This window comes from Ranitomeya variabilis, chromosome 4 (assembly GCF_051348905.1).
Source record: "Ranitomeya variabilis isolate aRanVar5 chromosome 4, aRanVar5.hap1, whole genome shotgun sequence".
Taxonomy (NCBI): domain Eukaryota; kingdom Metazoa; phylum Chordata; class Amphibia; order Anura; family Dendrobatidae; genus Ranitomeya; species Ranitomeya variabilis.
This window is the reverse complement of record NC_135235.1, coordinates 318,601,148-318,620,077: the sequence shown is the minus strand read 5'-3', so window position 1 is coordinate 318,620,077 and position 18,930 is coordinate 318,601,148. Positions and strand designations below refer to the sequence as shown.

The following is an 18,930-nucleotide window of genomic DNA, read 5'->3' as shown; positions in this document are numbered from 1 at the left end:
ATACTAGGTTGGTCCCATATGCCAGGATGGGGGTCACATACTAGGATGGGGGCAATATACCAGGATGGGGGCTATATACCAGGATGGAGGCACATATACCAGGATGGGGACATAATACAGGATGGAGGCACATATACCAGGATGGGGGGACAAACACCAGGATGGGGGAATATATACTGAGATGGTGAGCATATACTAGGATGGGAGACATATACCAGGATGGGAGACATATGTAATAGGATGGGAGACATATACTATGATAGGGGACATATATACCAGGATAAGGCCATATAAAAGGATGTGGGCATATACCAGGATGGGAGACATATACCAGGATGAGAGATATATACCAGGATGGGGACATATACCAGGATGGGGTCAAATACCAGGATAGGGCCAAATACCAGGATAGGGCCAAATACCAGTCACCGGTCAGTACATTATGGCGCGGCTTCAGTCACCGGTCAGTACATTATGGCGCGGCTTCAGTCACCGGTCAGTACATTGTGGTTCGGCTTCAGTCACTGGTCAGTACATAGTGGGCGCAGCTTCAGTCACCGGTCAGTACATAGTGGGCGCAGCTTCAGTCACCGGTCAGTACACTGTGGACACGGCTTCAGTCACTGGTCTGTACATAGTGTGCATGGCTTCAGTCACCGGTCAGTACATAGTGTGCATGGCTTCAGTCACCGGTCAGTACATAGTGTGCATGGCTTCAGTCATCGGTCAGTACATAGTGGGCGCGGCTTCAGTCACCGGTCAGTACATAGTGGGCGCAGCTTCAGTCACCGGTCAGTACATAGTGGGCGCAGCTTCAGTCACTGGTCAGTACATTGTGGACACGGCTTCAGTCATCGGTCAGTACATAGTGGGCGCAGTTTCCGTCACCGGTCAGTAAATAGTGGGCGCAGCTTCAGTCACCGGTCTGTACATAGTGTGCATGGCTTCAGTCACCTGTCGGTACATAGTGTGCACCGCTTCAGTCACTAGTCAGTACATAGTGTGCATGGCTTCAGTCACTAGTCAGTACATAATGTGCATGGCTTCAGTCACTAGTCAGTACATAGTGTGCAAGGCTTCAGTCACCTGTCTGTACATAGTGTGCATGGCTTCAGTCACCGGTCAGTACATAGTGTGCATGGCTTCAGTCACTAGTCAGTACATAGTGTGCAAGGCTTCAGTCACTAGTCAGTACATAGTGTGCAAGGCTTCAGTCACTAGTCAGTACATAGTGTGCAAGGCTTCAGTCACTAGTCAGTACATAGTGTGCATGGCTTCAGTCACTGGTCTGTACATAGTGTGCATGGCTTCAGTCACCGGTCTGTACATAGTGTGCATGGCTTCAGTCACCGGTCTGTACATAGTGTGCATGGCTTCAGTCACTGGTCTGTACATAGTGTGCATGGCTTCAGTCACCGGTCTGTACATAGTGTGCATGGCTTCAGTCACCGGTCTGTACATAGTGTGCATGGCTTCAGTCACCGGTCTTTGCATAGTGAGCAATACCTGTAACTGCCCCATCACTGATTGATAGCCAGCTTTATAGTGCATGAGTGCTGAGCCAGCTGTCAGTCAGTGCCAAGATGTGGTTACAGCTGCTGCTCACTTTGTACTGAGCGGTAACTGAAGCTGCGGAGGCTGCACCTCTGTGACTGAAAGCTCCTGGTTGCAGGGAGGAATAAAGTTAATTTCCTCCCAGCAGCCTGGTATTAAGTGTGACAGCCGCACAGCTTTAGAACATAATTAAACTTCAGATTAACCCCATATCTGCAACTTAGTATTGTTCGAGGACCTGACGGGTCCCTCTAATGTTTTTTAGTTTCATGAATTCATCTCAGCCTTTTTTGAACAACATCTATAGTGCAGTATTAACAAATAAAGCTTTTGATGTCTCTTAGATAGGTGATAACTTGTTTTCACCGGACACCGCCTTTATACCAAATCTTATACCTGTAGCTAATCTTATGCCCAGGCTCGGACTGGCCCATAGGAGAACAAGAGAATCCTCCAGTGGGCCCTCATGCAGGAATTTGCTCTCCTCTCCACCTATATGAGAAGTAGTTTGTTTCACTATGTTGACAGAAGTGAATCATCTCAACATTCATTTAACCAACTACCCCATTCATTATTACATAGAAAACTAGGTAAATTTGTGAATGAGGGTAATGTGATATTTTCATATAGCTGAACAGTGGGCCGCCAGAGTCTATGTTACTGGTGGCCTTTGGCACACCAGTCCGGCATTGCTTATGCCCCATTTTCATCTATATCTCATGTAACACAGATCTCTATTTTATACTATGCATAATCTTTTATAACTTTTCTTTAACCTATACCTATATGTCATCTCGTATCTATACTTCCTTTTATACCTATACTTTATTTTATACTTCCACCTAATCTTACATCTTGTTGAACATGATGATCGTGAAGAACAAGTTTTTGTGGGCCGTGAACACTCTCACATTCCTGTGTTTGTAAAAAGCCCCCAGAGGTGCAAAATAGGTGGAATTCTCAGTTAGTAACCAAATATCTGTTGCAATTGGTTTACGTACATACTGCTTTTCAGGATTTTGAATTAGTTAATAAAACATAATGACTTGCTTACTCGTGACTATAAAGTAACATAAATAGTATAGCAATATGTCTGTAATGCCTGCCCTAAAGTAGATTGGTGAAATACTGGCGGGTTGCCCATCTTTGGTTTTCCATGGAAATACCGTACATTGCCACAAAATATAAGAGGAAACTAAAACATTAAATATATATGGATAAAGAAATCTCTTAGGCTTCAGCCACTTAAACACTTTTTATTATATTTTCAACAAAACATAAAAAAACTTACAGTCAAGAAAAACAAGAATAGTCAAGCGATATATATAGCTTACGTCCAAAACATAAGGGAATGGTAGAGTAAGAGAAACAGGTGACAGCCGCAGTACAAAACACAGCATGAGATGCCAGGCATTCCTTCAAACTGTGGTGTAATGTGATTTTACTAGTTAAACAGTTAGTTAAAGGGATTGTACCAGGTTTGGAAGTTATCCCCTAGCTATTAAATATAGGGTGACTTACTTTTGTCTTTGGGTCTGACCACTGAGATCCCCACTGATTCCCAAACTGTAACAAGCTTTTACATGCCCCATGTGAATGGGAGCAGTGGTTAATCATGTCCACTGCCGCTCCATTCATTCTAAATGGGAGTGCAGAAGACCAGCAAATGCAGCGCTCGGCTATATCTGTAGGGTCCATGGAGAATGAATAAATCAGATGTGCACATGATTGACCACCTCTACGTTCACACAGGTTTCTTCATACCACTAGTTCTTGGGATTGGTCGGGGTTCCAGAGATTGAACCTACAGTGATCAGGGAGTTATCCCCTATCTGTTAACTAGGGGGTGACTTTCCTATGTCTTTGGGCCTGACCACTGAGATCCCCACTGATTCCCAGAACTGCGGCTTTTACATGCCCCATGTGAATTTAGCTGTGGTCAATCATGTCCACCTCCGCTCCATTCATACTAAATGGGAGTGCAGAAGACCAGCGGAATGCAGCGCTCGGCTATCTCCAGAGGGTCCATGGAGAATGAATAAATCAGATGGGCACATGATTAACCACCTCTACGTTCACACAGGTTTCTTCATAGCCCTGGTTCTTGGGATTGGTTGATGTCCCAGAGCTTGAATCTCCAGTGATCAGGAAGTTATCCTCTGTCCTGTGAATAACTTCCAAACTTGGTACATTTATCCAAATACTTAGTATGAAAGGGATCAAAGGAGCATGACATGTTAAGATATTGCAAAAACAGTCCAAATATAAGGATCTATTCCCCAAAATTGAATTTGGGCTTCTGTAGTTATATATGTCGGTAAAGCCAAAGGTTGTAGATTGTGCGTCTACGGGTGCAATGTGCTTCCTCTTCATGAAATCATCATTTCACAATTCTCAGTAAACGCTACTTGTATAATGACCTATAGATGTATCACTTATGTTCTTTATAGGGTAGCGTTCCAGTTTTTCTGAGATTTGTGTCTACTTCCCAACCCCCATAAGTCCCTAGCTTGTCCCTATAGTATGTGAGATATTCGCTCAGTGCTATCTCCGTCACATAGTCACTGGAGAATGTGGCTGGGCAATCTGGTGCGGCGACATTCCTTGCAATGCTGACAGTCTTTCAGTAGGGGGTGGATAACAAGCCGAGGAGACCCTAGAAAATGTGCAACTGCGCACACAGTTCATGTGCAAATACCAGGATTGTTTTCTATGAAGAGCTCTGAATACTCACTTTGCCTCTGAATACCAATGTGGCTTTTCCAAATCATTGTTTCATGCATTTCTAGCCACAGCCTGGAAAGGATATCTATGCTACCCTGAAACAGGACACTACAGTTAGGAACGTGTGCCTGGCAAACAGGTTTTGTAGCACTATGTTAGCCCAGCGTCACACAAAATAATCCAATGTAGGTTTTTACGTCTGGTCACCATTGATTTTGCAATTTAGAAAAATAAGGGCAAATATATTCGTCTCCACTTCCCCAAATGCGGTTTTGGATCCCTTTATTGCTGACCCAATCCCAATGTTCGTATTGCACAACAATTTGGGTCAAGTGCAAATTGCAGCAAGATTGCAGGTGACGATAAAATCCTTCCTCTATAAGGTCACCTGTGAACGGGTTCCATATAGTGAACGATTGAAGTTGTAACATGATCCAAGCGTAAAAGTCAATTTTTAAAAAAATATAATTCCGTTTTTGTTTTAAGGAAGTCTGTCACCTCTCAAATGCATTTAAAATTATCTATACAGCGCTGTAGGGGATTTAGCCCCCATAACAACCATACTAGGACGCACATTCAGCTGAAGTGGAGTCTGTGCAATGCACACTGCCGACCAATCAGAGGCCAGCAGCTGATGTCGATGTACACGTATCTGGGCGCGCATGGTAGTGATGTCATGCGCTCCCATCACTTGCACACTTAAGTTAGCTACTAGCTTCAGAAGAGGATGCCGTGCGGCGGGGAGAATAATTTTTTTTTATGCATTAAAGAACAGCAGCAGAACAGAGTACATTTACTAGGATAGGGGATATATACTGTATACAAGGATAAGGGATATACATACCAGAATTGGGGATATATAGATATACCAGGATGAGGAATATATTATACCAGGATGGGGCCTACGATAAGGTACATATATACCAGGATTGAGGATATACGCTGCTCAAAAAAATAAAGAGAACACTTAAACAACAGAATATAACTCCAAGTAAATCAAACGTCTGTGAAATCAAACTGTCCACTTAGGAAGCAACACTGTTTGACAATCAATTTCACATGCTGTTGTGCAAATGCAATAGACAACAGATGGAAATTATTGGCAATTATCAAGACACACTCAATAAAGGGGTGGTTCTGCAGGTGGGGACCACAGACCACATCTCAGTACCAATGCTTTCTGGCTGATGTTTTGGTCACTTTTGAATGTCGGTTGTGCTTTCACACTCATGGTAACATGAGACGGACTCTACAACCCACACAAGTGGCTCAGGTAGTGCAGCTCATCCAGGATGGCACATCAATGCGAGCAGTGGCAAGAAAGTTTGCTGTGTCTGTCAGCGTAGTGTCCAGAGGCTGGAGGCGCTACCAGGAGACAGGCCAGTACACCAGGAGACTTGGAGGGGGCTGTAAGAGGGCAACAACCCAGCAGCAGGACCGCTACCTCAGCCTTTGTGCAAGGAAGAACAGGAAGAGCACTGCCAGAGCCCTGCAAAATGACCTCCAGCAGGCCACAAATGTGCATGTGTCTGCACAAATGGTTAGAAACCGACTCCATGAAAATGGTCTGAGTGCCCGACATCCACAGATGGAGGTTGTGCTCACAGCCCAACACCGTGCAGGATGCTTGGCATTTGCCACAGAACACCAGGATTGGCAAATTCGCCACTGGCGCCCTGTGCTTTTCACAGATGAAGGCAGGTTCACACTGAGCACATGTGACAGACGTGACAGAGTCTGGAGATGCCATGGAGAGCGATCTGCTGCCTGCAACATCCTTCAGCATGACCGGTTTGGCAGTGGGTCAGTAATGGTGTGGGGTGGCATTTCTTTGGAGGGCTGCACAGCCCTCCATGTGCTCGTCAAAGGTAGCCTGACTGCCACTAGGTACCAAGATGAGATCCTCAGACCCCTTGTGAGACCATATGCTGGTGCAGTTGGCCCTGGGTTCCTTTTAATACAGGACAATGCCAGACCTCATGTGGCTGGAGTGTGTCAGCAGTTCCTGCAAGATGAAGGCATTGAAGCTATGGACTGGCCCGCCTGTTCCCCAGATCTGAATCCGATTGAACACATCTGGGACATCATGTCTCGCACCATCCACCAATGTCATGTTGCACCACAGACTGTCCTGGAGTTGGCAGATGCTTTAGTCCAGGTCTGGGAGGAGATCCATCAGAAGACCATCCGCCACCTCATCAGGAGCATGACCAGGTGTTGTACAGTAGGGAGGTCATACAGGCATGTGGAGGTCACAGGTCACACACAATACTGAGCATCTTTTCCTTGTCATGAGGCATTTCCATTGAAGTTGGATCAGCCTGCAATTTGATTTTCCACTTTGATTTTGAGTATCATTCCAAATCCAGACCTCCATGAGATATTTATTTTGATTTACATTGATAATTGTTATGTTTTATTGTTCTGAACACATTCCACTATGCAATTAATAAAAATTTGCAACTGGAATATTTCATTCAGAGATATCAAGGATATTTTTTGAGCAGTGTATATAACAGGATAATGGACAGATATACCTTGATGGGGGATATATACCAGGATGGGGCTCAGGATAAGGGATTTATATACCAGGATTGAAGATTTATACCAGAATCGGGAACATACATACCGGGGTGGGGGACATATATACCAGGATGGAGTACACACACAAAATATGTATATTTATACTGTATATATATTACTATATACCAAGATAGGGCCAAGATGAGGGACATATATACCTTGATGGCAGACATATACAGTATATATACCAGGATGGGGCCAGGGTTATGGATATATATACTAGGATGACGAACACATATACCAGGATGGAGTACACACACAACTATATATATATATATATATATATATATATATATATATATATATATATATATATATTAATATATACAGTATATATACCAGAATGCGGCCAGGGTCAGGGAAATATATGCCAGGATGGGGAACATACATACCAGGGTGGGGAACATATATACCAGGATGGAGTACACACACAAATATATATACATATTAATTAATCTAATATATAAAGCTGAATGTGTGTGTGTGTGTATGTATGTATGTATGTATGTCCGGGATTGGCATCTGAACCGTAGCAGCTACAGCCACAAAATTTTGCACAGTCACACGTCTGGACCCCGAGAGCGTCATAGGCTATGTTGTGAGGTGAAATTTTAACCCCGCGCTTTCCAATTCACCAAACAATTTTGCCCCTATCTACATAATGGGGAAAAAGTGAAAGGAAAAGTGTTGGAGGCGTCGCAGCTACAGGCACAAAATTTTGCACAGTCACACGTCTGGACCCTGAGAGCGTCAAAGCTATATTGTGAGGTGAAATTTTAACCCCGCGCTTTCCAAGTCACCAAACAATTTTGCCCCTATCTACATAATGGGGAAAAAATGAAAGGAAAAGTGTTGGAGGCAAATTAACAGCTGCCAGATGTGAACAAGGGGGACTTAAAGAATGACAGCGATGGCACCAAAGAGTATATACTGTACAGTTGCTAAGGTGGGGCCCCAACATGGGATAATCACACCACCACGGGGATATGAACACACACACAAAATGCGCCACACACTACCACGTGCTCGAACACATATACCACCCTCAGTGCACATTTCACCACACATACACCAACCTCGCCACATAAAAGTAGAAACACAAAAGTCGCCGCTCAAAACTCGCCACGCGCAAAACTCTCCACATGCAAAACTCGCCACACGTGCAAAACTCGCCACACGCAAAACTTGCACACGCAGAAAAATTGCCACACGCAGAAAAATTGCCACATGCACAAAAGTTGCAACACATGCAAAAGTTGCCTCACACAAAACTTGCACATACTCAAAAGGCACCACACATAAAACTCGCCACGCGCAAAACTCGCCATGCGCAAAACTTGCTGCACACAACTTGCTACACTAACCTGTCACATGCAACTCGACACACAAAAAGTTGCTACACGCATGTCGCCACACAAAACTCATCTCACAAAAGTCCCTACATGCATGTCGCCACACGCAACTCAACACACACAACTTGACACACGAAACTCGCCCTAAAACACACACAAGTCTGGTATCCTTCAAAAATAAAAATCTGATTAATAAGCAGACAAACTACAAGAGCAACAAATGTACCATATAGGAATCCGGCAGCTGTCAGTCACATGACCAGTCTATTATGTGTATGTGTGAGCTAATATATACTGCCAGGGGGTGGGCTTACTGTTGGCTGGGGATTTATCAGGCTGCCATTTTAGCTTACAAATACTGAGGTAAAAATACTGACCAAATAACGTGTGAACGAGGGCTAATACAGGAGGAGATGGCATACAGCTATATACTATATACAGGAGATGACACACAGGTATATACTATTTACAGGGGAGATGACACACAGGTATATACTATATACAGGAGGAGATGACACACAGATATATACTATATACAGGAGAGATGACACACAGGTATATACTATATAGAGGAGGAGATGACATACAGGTACATACTACATACAGGAGGAGATGACATACAGGTATATACTATATACAGGAGGAGATGACACACAGGTATATACTATATACAGGAGCAGATTACCTACAGGTATATAGTATATACAGGAGGAGATGACACAGGTATATGCTATGTATAGGAGGAGATGACATACAGGTATATACTATATACAGGAGATGACACACAGATATATACTATATATAGGTGAGATGACACACAGGTATATACTATATACAGGAGATTACATACAGGTATATCTAATATATAAAGCTGAATGTGTGTATGTATGTATGTGTGTATGTCCGGGATTGGCATCTGTACCGTCGCAGCTACAGCCACAAAATTTTGCACAGTCACACGTCTGGACCCCGAGAGCGTCATAGGCTATGTTGTGAGGTGAAATTTTAACCCCGCGCGTTCCAATTCACCAAACAATTTTGCTCCTATCTACATAATGGGGAAAAAGTGAAGGGAAAAGTGTTGGAGGAAAATTGACAGCTGCCAGATGTGAACAATGAGGACTTAAAGAATGAGAGCGATGGCGACAAAGAGTATATACCGTACAGTTGCTAAGGTGGGGCCCCGACATGGGATACTCACCACACACGGGGATATGAACACAAACACAAAATGCGCCACACACTACCACGTGCTTGAACACATATACCACCCTCAGCACACATTTCACCACACACACACACCAACCTCGCCACATAAAAGTCGAAACACAAAAGTCACCACTCAAAACTCGCTACATGCAAAACTCGCCATATGCAAAACTAGGCTCACGCAAAACTCGCCACACGTGCAAAACTCACCTCATGGAAAACTCACCTCATGCAAAACTTGCACACACAGAAAAATTGCCACATGTACAAAAGTTGCACCACATGCAAAAGTTGCCTCACACAAAACTTGCACATACTCAAAATGCACCACACATAAAACTCGCCACGCGCAAAACTCGCCATGCACAAATCTTGCTGCACACAACTTGCTACACTAACCTGTCACATGCAACTCAACACACAAAATGTTGCTACACGCATGTCGCCACACAAAACTCATCTCACAAAAGTCGCTACATGCATGTCGCCACACGCAACTCAACACACACAACTTGACACATAAAACTCGCCCTAAAACACACACAAGTCTGGTATTGTCCTTCAAAAATAAAAATCTGATTAATAAGCAAACTACAAGAGCAACAAATGTACCATATAGGAAATACGGCAGCTGTCAGTCACATGACCTGTCTATTATGTGTATGTGTGAGCTAATATATACTGCCAGGGGGGAGGGCTTCCTGTTGGCTGGGGATTTATCAGGCTGCCAATAGCAACCAATCACAGCTCAGCTTCTATTTTGCTACAGTTAATTAACCTGAGCTCTGATTGGTTAATATAGGCAACAAAGACATTCTCAGTATAACAAAGCTAATATATGTTGTGAAATGCTTCTATTTGCTTAGTTTTTGCCTTTTAATAATTACATTTCTATCTATTTGTTTTGTGGTTTTTGTGTGCAGAATAAATTTTTGTTAACACATTCTATTTTGCTAACAGCAGTCATTAACCCGGGCGAAGCCGGGTAGTACAGCTAGTATATATATATATATATATATATATATATATATATATATATATATATATATATAACAAGATGGGGCCAGGATGAGGGACGTATATATCTGGATGGAGGACATATATACTGCATATATATATACCAGGATGGGGCCACGGTGGGGGATATATATGCCAGGATGGGGGACATATACACTAGGATGGGCCCAGAATGAGGGACGAATATACCAGGAAGGAACCCAAAATGGTGGACATTACTACATAATTTGGGAAGGGGGAAACTCCAATGTCCTTATAAGATTTAGAACGCTACAAGGCCCATACATCTGACCAACATGGGGGGCTCAGGTGTAAATTTTGCATCTGGACCCATCGAACTCTAGTGACACCACTGGTTTGGTATATAGTAGTTACAGGGGTGATGCTTCATGAGTCTGTAGTATTTGGATAATAAAATCGCTCCCTGGGTAGACATAAGTGATTTTATAAGTATTTTATAAAGCTGAGCTGACACATGAAAATTACAGCCCCAGGACGGGCATCTCAATAAAGCTTAGGGTCTCCACAAAATGTGATGTAAGCACAGAATCTTTCCTTTTCTCTGAATAATAATGTTAAAAAAAATCAATAAATTCCCGGTAATGGTTTACACAGGGATAAATGAAGTCATGTAGTGATGGTATGTGACTGGTCATATCACTTCGGCCATGTGCAGTCCTTAGAGTCACCGACAGTTGGCAATGTAAACCCTGGTACTGCAGCCCGGCTCATATTGGGAGTCATATATTTTGTCTTGGCGTAGGTTCATGTTCATCCTCAAAATCAAACTGTCCTCACGATCACATCTCCAGCTTTGAGAATTTTACATACAGGTTTGCACCTTGGGATTAGGGTATGTTCACACACTGCGTTTTTCGCTTGAGTATGATGGGCCATATTCATTAGGAGGTGCATGCCACTCATTCACTTTCAAGCATCTTCTCAGTGGCGTGCGCCTCGCCAGAAATGCCACTCCAGTCAGTGACTGGAGTAGCATTTCTGGTGTAAAAAATGCTTGTACTTTTGCTGAATTTGAAGAGTGGCCATATCCACACCATGTCCCGGTTCCTCCCCAGCTCTGCCTATTTGGCGGAGCTGCTTCAAACTGGCTGTAAAAATGCCAAAAGTTGCAAAAGTTTTGTGTAACTTCTCATTGCGCAAAGTTTTCGCAACTTTTCAAAGCCTTTTCTGCCAATTTTCTGCCATAAAATCTTTGAATCTGCCTGTATGTGTGCACAGACCAGTGATGCAGAATAGTATGTGAGAGTGCAGCTATGTATCTCAGAGCCTCTGTATAATAATATGGGTGTAAGGGGACACACAGGTGGCTGATACGGGGGAGAGGGTATGCTTTCCGAGGTCAGGGTGTGTTTGGAGTGGTGATTTTCCAGCATATCCACATTCTTTCCTCTTCTGCTCTCTGATTGGTCGATCTGGGGCAGGTGAAACTCTCTTGTAAGACCGGTATCTATGTTTTCAGCATTTCACATCCAACCTGGGAACGAGCGCAGTTACTCACTGGAGGCACCATGCTACTATTAGCCTTTTCCACTTTGCTTCTCATTTCCAGCTCATATGGACGTAAGTCTGAAGCAGTAATAGATTTGTAGATTTTTGCAAATTCAGGATCGATGCAGATTTTTTTTAATGCTGGGTTTTTGACTCTTTTTATGGATTTGACAGATTTTTTATGTTGGGTTTTTTACTGTTTTTATAGATTTGGCAGATTTTATTATGTTGGGTTTTGACTCGTTTTATGGATTTAGCAGATTAATTTTATGCTGGGCTTTTGACTCTTTTTATGGATTTGGCAGATTTTTTTTGTATTGGGGTTTTGACTCTTATGGATTTGGCTGATTTTTTTATGCTGGGTTTTTTACTCTTTATGGATTTGACAGATTTTTTATGTTGGGTTTTTTACTGTTTTTATAGATTTGGAAGATTTTATTATGTTGGGTTTTGACTCGTTTTATGGATTTGGCAGATTTTTTTTGTATTGGGGTTTTGACTCTTTTTATGGATTTGGCAGATTTTTTTATATTGGGTTTTGACTCTTTTTATGGATTTGGCAGATTTTTTTATGCTGGGTTTTTGACTCTTTTTATGGATTTGGCAATGTAATATTTGGATTGTCCCTTTTATTACATAGTCTTACAATAACATCCTAGAGGCTTTAGAAAAGGGCATTGTAGATGCATTTGCAGAATGGACATAGGAAAGACATTAATGGATGCGATAGTGAAGGATGGGAAAATGCGGAGTCAGATCATAGGGGCATTTAGCATATATGCACAAGGGGAGGATGTGCAGGGGATTTTGGGGATGGATTTTCCAGACAGAAATGTCGCTGTTTATTACAGTGCCAGCATTGTGGATAAACTTTAACAAAATGAAATTTGCAATATGTCAATTTACCTTGTGCATTTGCACCACAGGTATCGCCCTTTGAAATGCGATTGTTGTAATTTTTCAGCAAATCTTTTGATTTTTTGTGATGATTTTGACGTGTATCAGTCCTGTGTGGACATCCCCCTATGCATAGGAGCATTTCAGGACCTCAATGTGCCAATAATTTACCCCTAATACCTGCATACATTCTAGGTGCATTCACACTGCGCAATTATCATGAACAAGCTGGGAAAGCTTCTTCATGATCATCATACAGTGTAGAGGCTGCCAATCGCTCGAGCAAAACGTTCTTTCGTTTTGTAAAAAAAATCTTCTGATTTGCCCAAAAGATCATTGTTCTTCCTGTGTAGCTAAAGAACGAAGAAAAAAAGACTAGACTAATAATGGCATGCACAACCACCAATTGTAGAAAAGTAGCAAAAAACCTTTATTACAACTCAATAACACACTGATAAAATCATTTAAATACATGAATGCGTAAACCAATAAACCCACCCCCCTCCAGGCTGTATAGACCACAAAAATATAACAAATGAATGATTACACTGGATATAAATACATACTATATCAATAATTGACCATACTCTGTGTACAATGTGTTTTCCATGGACTCTTTGTCATGAGAAGATTGAGAAATCTCCATCGTTTTGTTTTGTTTTTTATCTGAGAAAAACTGATGAAACTGTAAGGCAACGTTCGTTCATATGTTCAGTATTTGGTCAGTATTTTACCTCAGAATTTGTAAGACAAAACCAGGAGTGGGTGATAAATACAGAAGAGGTGACGTGTTTCTATTATACTTTTCCTCTGATTGTTTCACTCCTGGTTTTAACTTACAAATACTGAGGTAAAACACTGACCAAATACTGACAGTGTGACCGTAGCCTAATGGTAAAAACTGACACTAGCCAAACTGTGATCATAAACGTAGATAAAACATGGACCGTTTTTTGCGTACGAGAAAAATCACTGACGTGTGAACGAAGCCTAGAGTGTCAGACAGATATTTGTGTTTGTATAATAGCACTTGGGACATTAATTAATCTCTTTCCATTTTATTTTGTTACAGAGGATAACACAACGCTTGCCACCGGCCTTGTCGACAATCCCCTGGGTTATACTGCTGTCATAGCTTTCCCGTCCGCTTGTAAATATTCATTTGCGACTGCAACGCTTAACATAGGCGGTAATACCACTCAAGGTATGGACTCTGAAGTTCTCAGTTCTTACGTTCTAAAAAAAAACAACAATTGTGCAATTTTTGACCTAGCAATTTGTTCAACAGTATAGGTCACATTGGGATATAACTTTGGTTGATCTTCTCTCATTTTTTTTTGGGTGAGCTCGGCAAAATTACGAGTGTCCGACAGTTGCCTTTCAATGCCGATGCCGTGTACAAGGATCACCCAATATCAGACTTTTGGGTTTGAAGTAGAGCTGTGAATCATCCAGTGGTGACCACATAGCGATCATCTATCGCATTGTCGTCAGCCCTGTTGACATATTACATTTCAATTGTTTTAGTAACTTCTACAAATAGTTTTTGTAACATCGAGCACATTTCTCTCCGTAGCGCTGTCAGTCCCCGTGCCTCAGTGTCGTTTGAGACGTGACCTTATTATAGTTAATGACTCCCAAAATGGCGACGCGGCAACCATAAATGTTGGGTACCAAGTTGTGAGCTTGACTCCTAACCAAACCTACACGTGAGTATCTCCGACATTCATTTTTCTTCTTATTCTGTAAATAAAATACTAATTTGACCAATGTATCAATGGTACATGATTCGTTTCATATTACAGTGCCTGGTATACAATCAATGGAGTAAGCTTCAATAAAGTTACATTCGCAACCAAAACCGGTAAGTGCAAAAATAAAAATGATTATAAAAAAAAAAAATGCATACAATTATTATTATTATAGTGCCATTTATTTCATGGTGCTTTACAATAATGCCATTATGTTTATTTTATTATAGTATAATAAAACTGATTTTTTTAGGAGGTCTTGTTCCCCCCACACTAAAAAAATAACTAAAAAACAGATTAAAAAATCTCAATAATTAAAGTTGCTCTAATATCTTATCAAAAATTATATTAAAAAAATGAAAATGATAAAATCAAATAATGATGTGAAAATTTGTTTTTATGTTAGAAATATTGTAAATTATATTAAATACAATGTTAGCAATTTTTCAGGCTTTATAGTCTGACACAAGGGCATAACTATGATAAGTGCAATTATAACCATGTCCTGAGGACTAAAGGGTCCCCAAAAGTCCCTTTGCCTCCTATGAAAAGACTATTACTATTCAAGACCTGTGATATTTGGGGACCCTATTAGAGATTTTACATTGGGGCCCACAAGCTTCAGGTTTCACCGTTGGTCTGCCATAAGTAGTATAGTGTCTCGATTTACATCGACACTGAAAGTGAGCACAGGCGGTCACATCGTGTTAACGGACAGAAAATATTGAGCACCTTTCTCATTTATTAGGACGTGCAACCTGACAGGTTTCAGTAGATATGACATCACCGGCCTCACTCACCTCCCGGTACAGAAGTGAGAGGAACCAGCTTCTCATGTCACCGATCTAGCACTGACAGGCACCTTCTCCGTAGGTTCATCCTTCCTCAAGCTGGTCACATTCCTTCCAGCAAAGTGAAAACAGGCACTTGGTTCCTGGTGGTGGCCAGTCATGGTAGCTGATGAGTACAATATTCATTATCTGGTACCTGTAGGTCGGTCAGACAGAATAGAAAGCCTTAGCACATTGACAACGTTGCAGGTTAGAAGACTTACACATCGCTGGAAATAACCAACATTTCTTTCCTTACAGTTTTGCCGGGACCGCCATCTGTATTTAGGCGTAGTGGTGGAATGGTGGTGATTACAGTCTTATTATCTATCGCAATGTTCCTGCTCGTTGTTGGACTTATCGTTGTGCTGGTGTTGGGCGGTCGAGGCAAGAAATAAGTTCTGAAATTACATCACCGAGGAGTCGTCCACCTACATGGAGACTTACACATTTTGGAAATGTTGCCATGAATGACATAACGAGGAGAACTCGCTCATCTCACCTTAATGCACCAAACTGGTCCTGCGTTGGCGCTCAGTGTACATAGTATTACATGCACCTCTCCCTACCATTACGGTACAATGTATAACTCTGGGAAGGGGATGGTTTACAGATGATTGAATGAAGAGCATCGTTGCTCAGACTTTAGCTGGATTCTGTCCATTTTGATAAAAATGTAACAGGAACTATTACAATGGTCCTGGTTTATTAAAAATGGTTTAAAAAAAACCCCACATGAGTGTTGCAGTTTGATTTGCACTGTTCTACACATTTTCAAGAGTTCTATGTTATGGAGGTGGCTGTCCTGAAGCCTGGTGGGTACCTTTTTCTCAGTGGGGATCAGTGCAGAGAAGACTACTACAAATGTTCAAAAGTTATCAGGGTCAGTTATGAAATGAGCCATTTCTTAATGATTTTGACCTCCTGAAATCAAATATGACAATTAAATTTTTAGCTGGCTCTTGTTTCTACGATATCAAAAGTTTTTCTTTTATTAGTGCATATAATTAATGCATCAACGTTTCAGTAGTTTGAAACAATATTATTTTGCAAATATAAAGATGCAGAATATTTTGTTATGCCAATAACAAATGGAAACCTGAAAAATATAAAAAGAGAGAAAGAACAACAAGACACTTTCCCTCGTTCACCAATTTATTACAAAAACAAGTTCCAGCTCATGCTGCACTCAGCGAGACCCAGCGACTGTGAAGAGTGATGATGAAAGTAATGTTACTGCTCTTCACAGTCTCTGGGTCTCGCTGCGTGCAGCATGAGCTGGATTTGGGGATCATTGCTGGACTACGTCGGACCTGCATGGGAACTTTTTTTTATAATAGGGGAACCAGGGACAGAGTCTTACTTTTGCTTCTCTCTTCTTGTGTTTTCAAGTTTCCATTTGTGGACTACGTCCGACACCCTGGACTATGTCAGACCTGTTGGTATTTATTTTTTTTAAATAAATTAGTGAATCAGAGAAAGTGTAGGGGGGTGTTTATTTACATTATTTTATGCTTGTGTATTTTTTTTTTACGGGGTTAGTAATGGGGTGTCTGATATACACCCCTCCATTACTAACGTCAGGGATTGATGTCAGCTATGTTTTTGGACAATTCACAACTGAGATCAACCCCAACTACTATTACCCTGATTGCCAACGCACCAGGGCAATCTGGAAGAGCTCAGCAAAGCACCACAATTGGTGCATCTAATATGATGCCCCACTTCTGTGGTGGCTGTGGGCTGGTATTTTTAGGCTGGGAAGGGCCCAATAACCATGGATCTTCCCAGCCTGATAATATCAGCCTGTGACTATCTGTTTACCTTGGCTAGTTACAAAAAATGGGAGGGAACCCGTGTCATTTTTTTCATTTACTAGGTTAAGCCATGTACAGTAAGCTACACACGCAAGGCACAAATTATATATCTCATGGGTATATATCTATGTCTATCTTTGCACATCATCAACTCATAAAAACCTGTTATTTCTATTCTGCATTCTATTCCTGTGTCACACAGATGGCACACGGACGTCACACTGATGTCATCTATGTGCTCGTTAGCTTTATGTATTGTCATACATGCTGCCAGAAAAAAAAAGGACATGTCTACGAATGGGTCATGCAGACACATGCTCAGTGTGAAAACACGGACATGTACTCGGCCCCATAGATTATAATGGGTGTGCGTGTGTACGAGTCTCAGGTATGTGTGAAAATGGATGCCACACATACCAGAAACACGGATTTGTGATGGGGCCTTAATCTTGGGCAGATCCAAATCTCCATCAAGATCATTCATCAATATATTTTGCTATAAGCTGGGGTTCAGTTGAGTTTGCTGACAGAAAGTCTGGATGGTCAGAGGAAGATGCTTTATGACACCAAACGTCATCTTTTACCTCACTTGACTCAACTGAAAATGTTTCTGGTGCTTTTGGAGTCGAAAGTTCTATGTATGTGGTACAGTGCATAAAGGGACATCTGCATGGATGAGTCCCTAATACATTTCAAGGGGACAATACCTGCTTAGCAAGTGGGCCAGGTACGGAATATGGCTGCCGGTAATCACATCATTGCTTTTTTAGTATTTAAAGGGATTATTTGGGATGCTTACCTCCTGACGAAGCCACTGTTGTGGTGAAACGCGCGTCGAGGTGTTCGGTAATGGGATCACACTAAGGCCATCATGACTGCAGGTATTATGTGTTTACCGTACTAGCCGGATTCTATCAGGGCTATTTGTGCTATTGTAGGCTACTGGGTCATGTGCAATCATAGGGTGTAGTGCAATATTACAGTAGGCAATCTTCTCTGGGGACCCAGTTAAGATTTCTATATTGCTTATTTGCTCATTTTTCTACACTGCTAGGCAGCACTTTGCATGGCACGCTTATTTAGGCCCATATTTTCGGTATAACATCCTGTGCTATTTTTGATCTGATGATATGGTCGAGGTGTCTTGGTCCCGTTTTTCTTCTTTTTCTGCTGAAACCGGTTTACAGATGGTTGTACCATCTAAATTGTACTTCTTGTGACTATTTTCACATTATACGTATTTCATGTGATTACTATTTTAGATCTAATAAAAAATTTTATATTGAGAACTGCTCCTTCTGTTGTCTCTCTTTTGGCACAGGTACGGAATTAAGCTCGACAACACCCACAGGTTTAGAGTTTATGAAGGGAAGGACACCTGGATTCAACCTCTTGAATGCCCCGTCCTGGGAGTGAGTGGTAAAATTATGCGGGATTTGGTGTACACACTCTTCCGGTTCCTCTCTGCGAGAGGTACCGCAGCATTTTGGTACTGTCCGCAAACATCAGTAAGGCCTCCTTAAGACACTAATTGGGCAGCTGCTCAGAAAAGGTGAAAGCAGAGCCCAATGTTACGACAATGTGCAGGTGGTCAAGTATAAGGACAAGAGGAATGTCCTTTTCTTCACCAAGATACATGGTGGTGACAGCACCGCCAACACTTTACGAGGTACCTCTACACAGGTCC

General features: G+C 41.8%; 1 protein-coding gene across 1 annotated transcript; it reads left to right on the top strand.

The window, feature by feature from the left end:
* Positions 1–11,871: 11,871 nt before the first annotated feature.
* UPK2 (uroplakin 2) lies at positions 11,872–16,147 on the top strand. The gene is made up of 5 exons (XM_077250458.1): positions 11,872–12,020; positions 13,918–14,049; positions 14,422–14,554; positions 14,651–14,709; positions 15,688–16,147. The coding sequence occupies exons 1-5, from the start codon at positions 11,969–11,971 to the stop codon at positions 15,822–15,824; spliced, it is 513 nt and encodes a 170-aa protein (XP_077106573.1). The 5' UTR covers positions 11,872–11,968; the 3' UTR covers positions 15,825–16,147.
* Positions 16,148–18,930: the final 2,783 nt, after the last annotated feature.

Excerpts from the sequence above, each read along its gene's own strand:
- UPK2 (XM_077250458.1), top strand. The coding sequence starts at position 11,969 with ATGCTACTATTAGCCTTTTCCACTTTGCTTCTCATTTCCAGCTCATAT. Across the intron at positions 14,555-14,650 it reads ACTCCTAACCAAACCTACAC|TGCCTGGTATACAATCAATG; the intron begins GTGAGTATCTCC and ends TTCATATTACAG. Across the intron at positions 14,710-15,687 it reads TACATTCGCAACCAAAACCG|TTTTGCCGGGACCGCCATCT; the intron begins GTAAGTGCAAAA and ends CTTTCCTTACAG.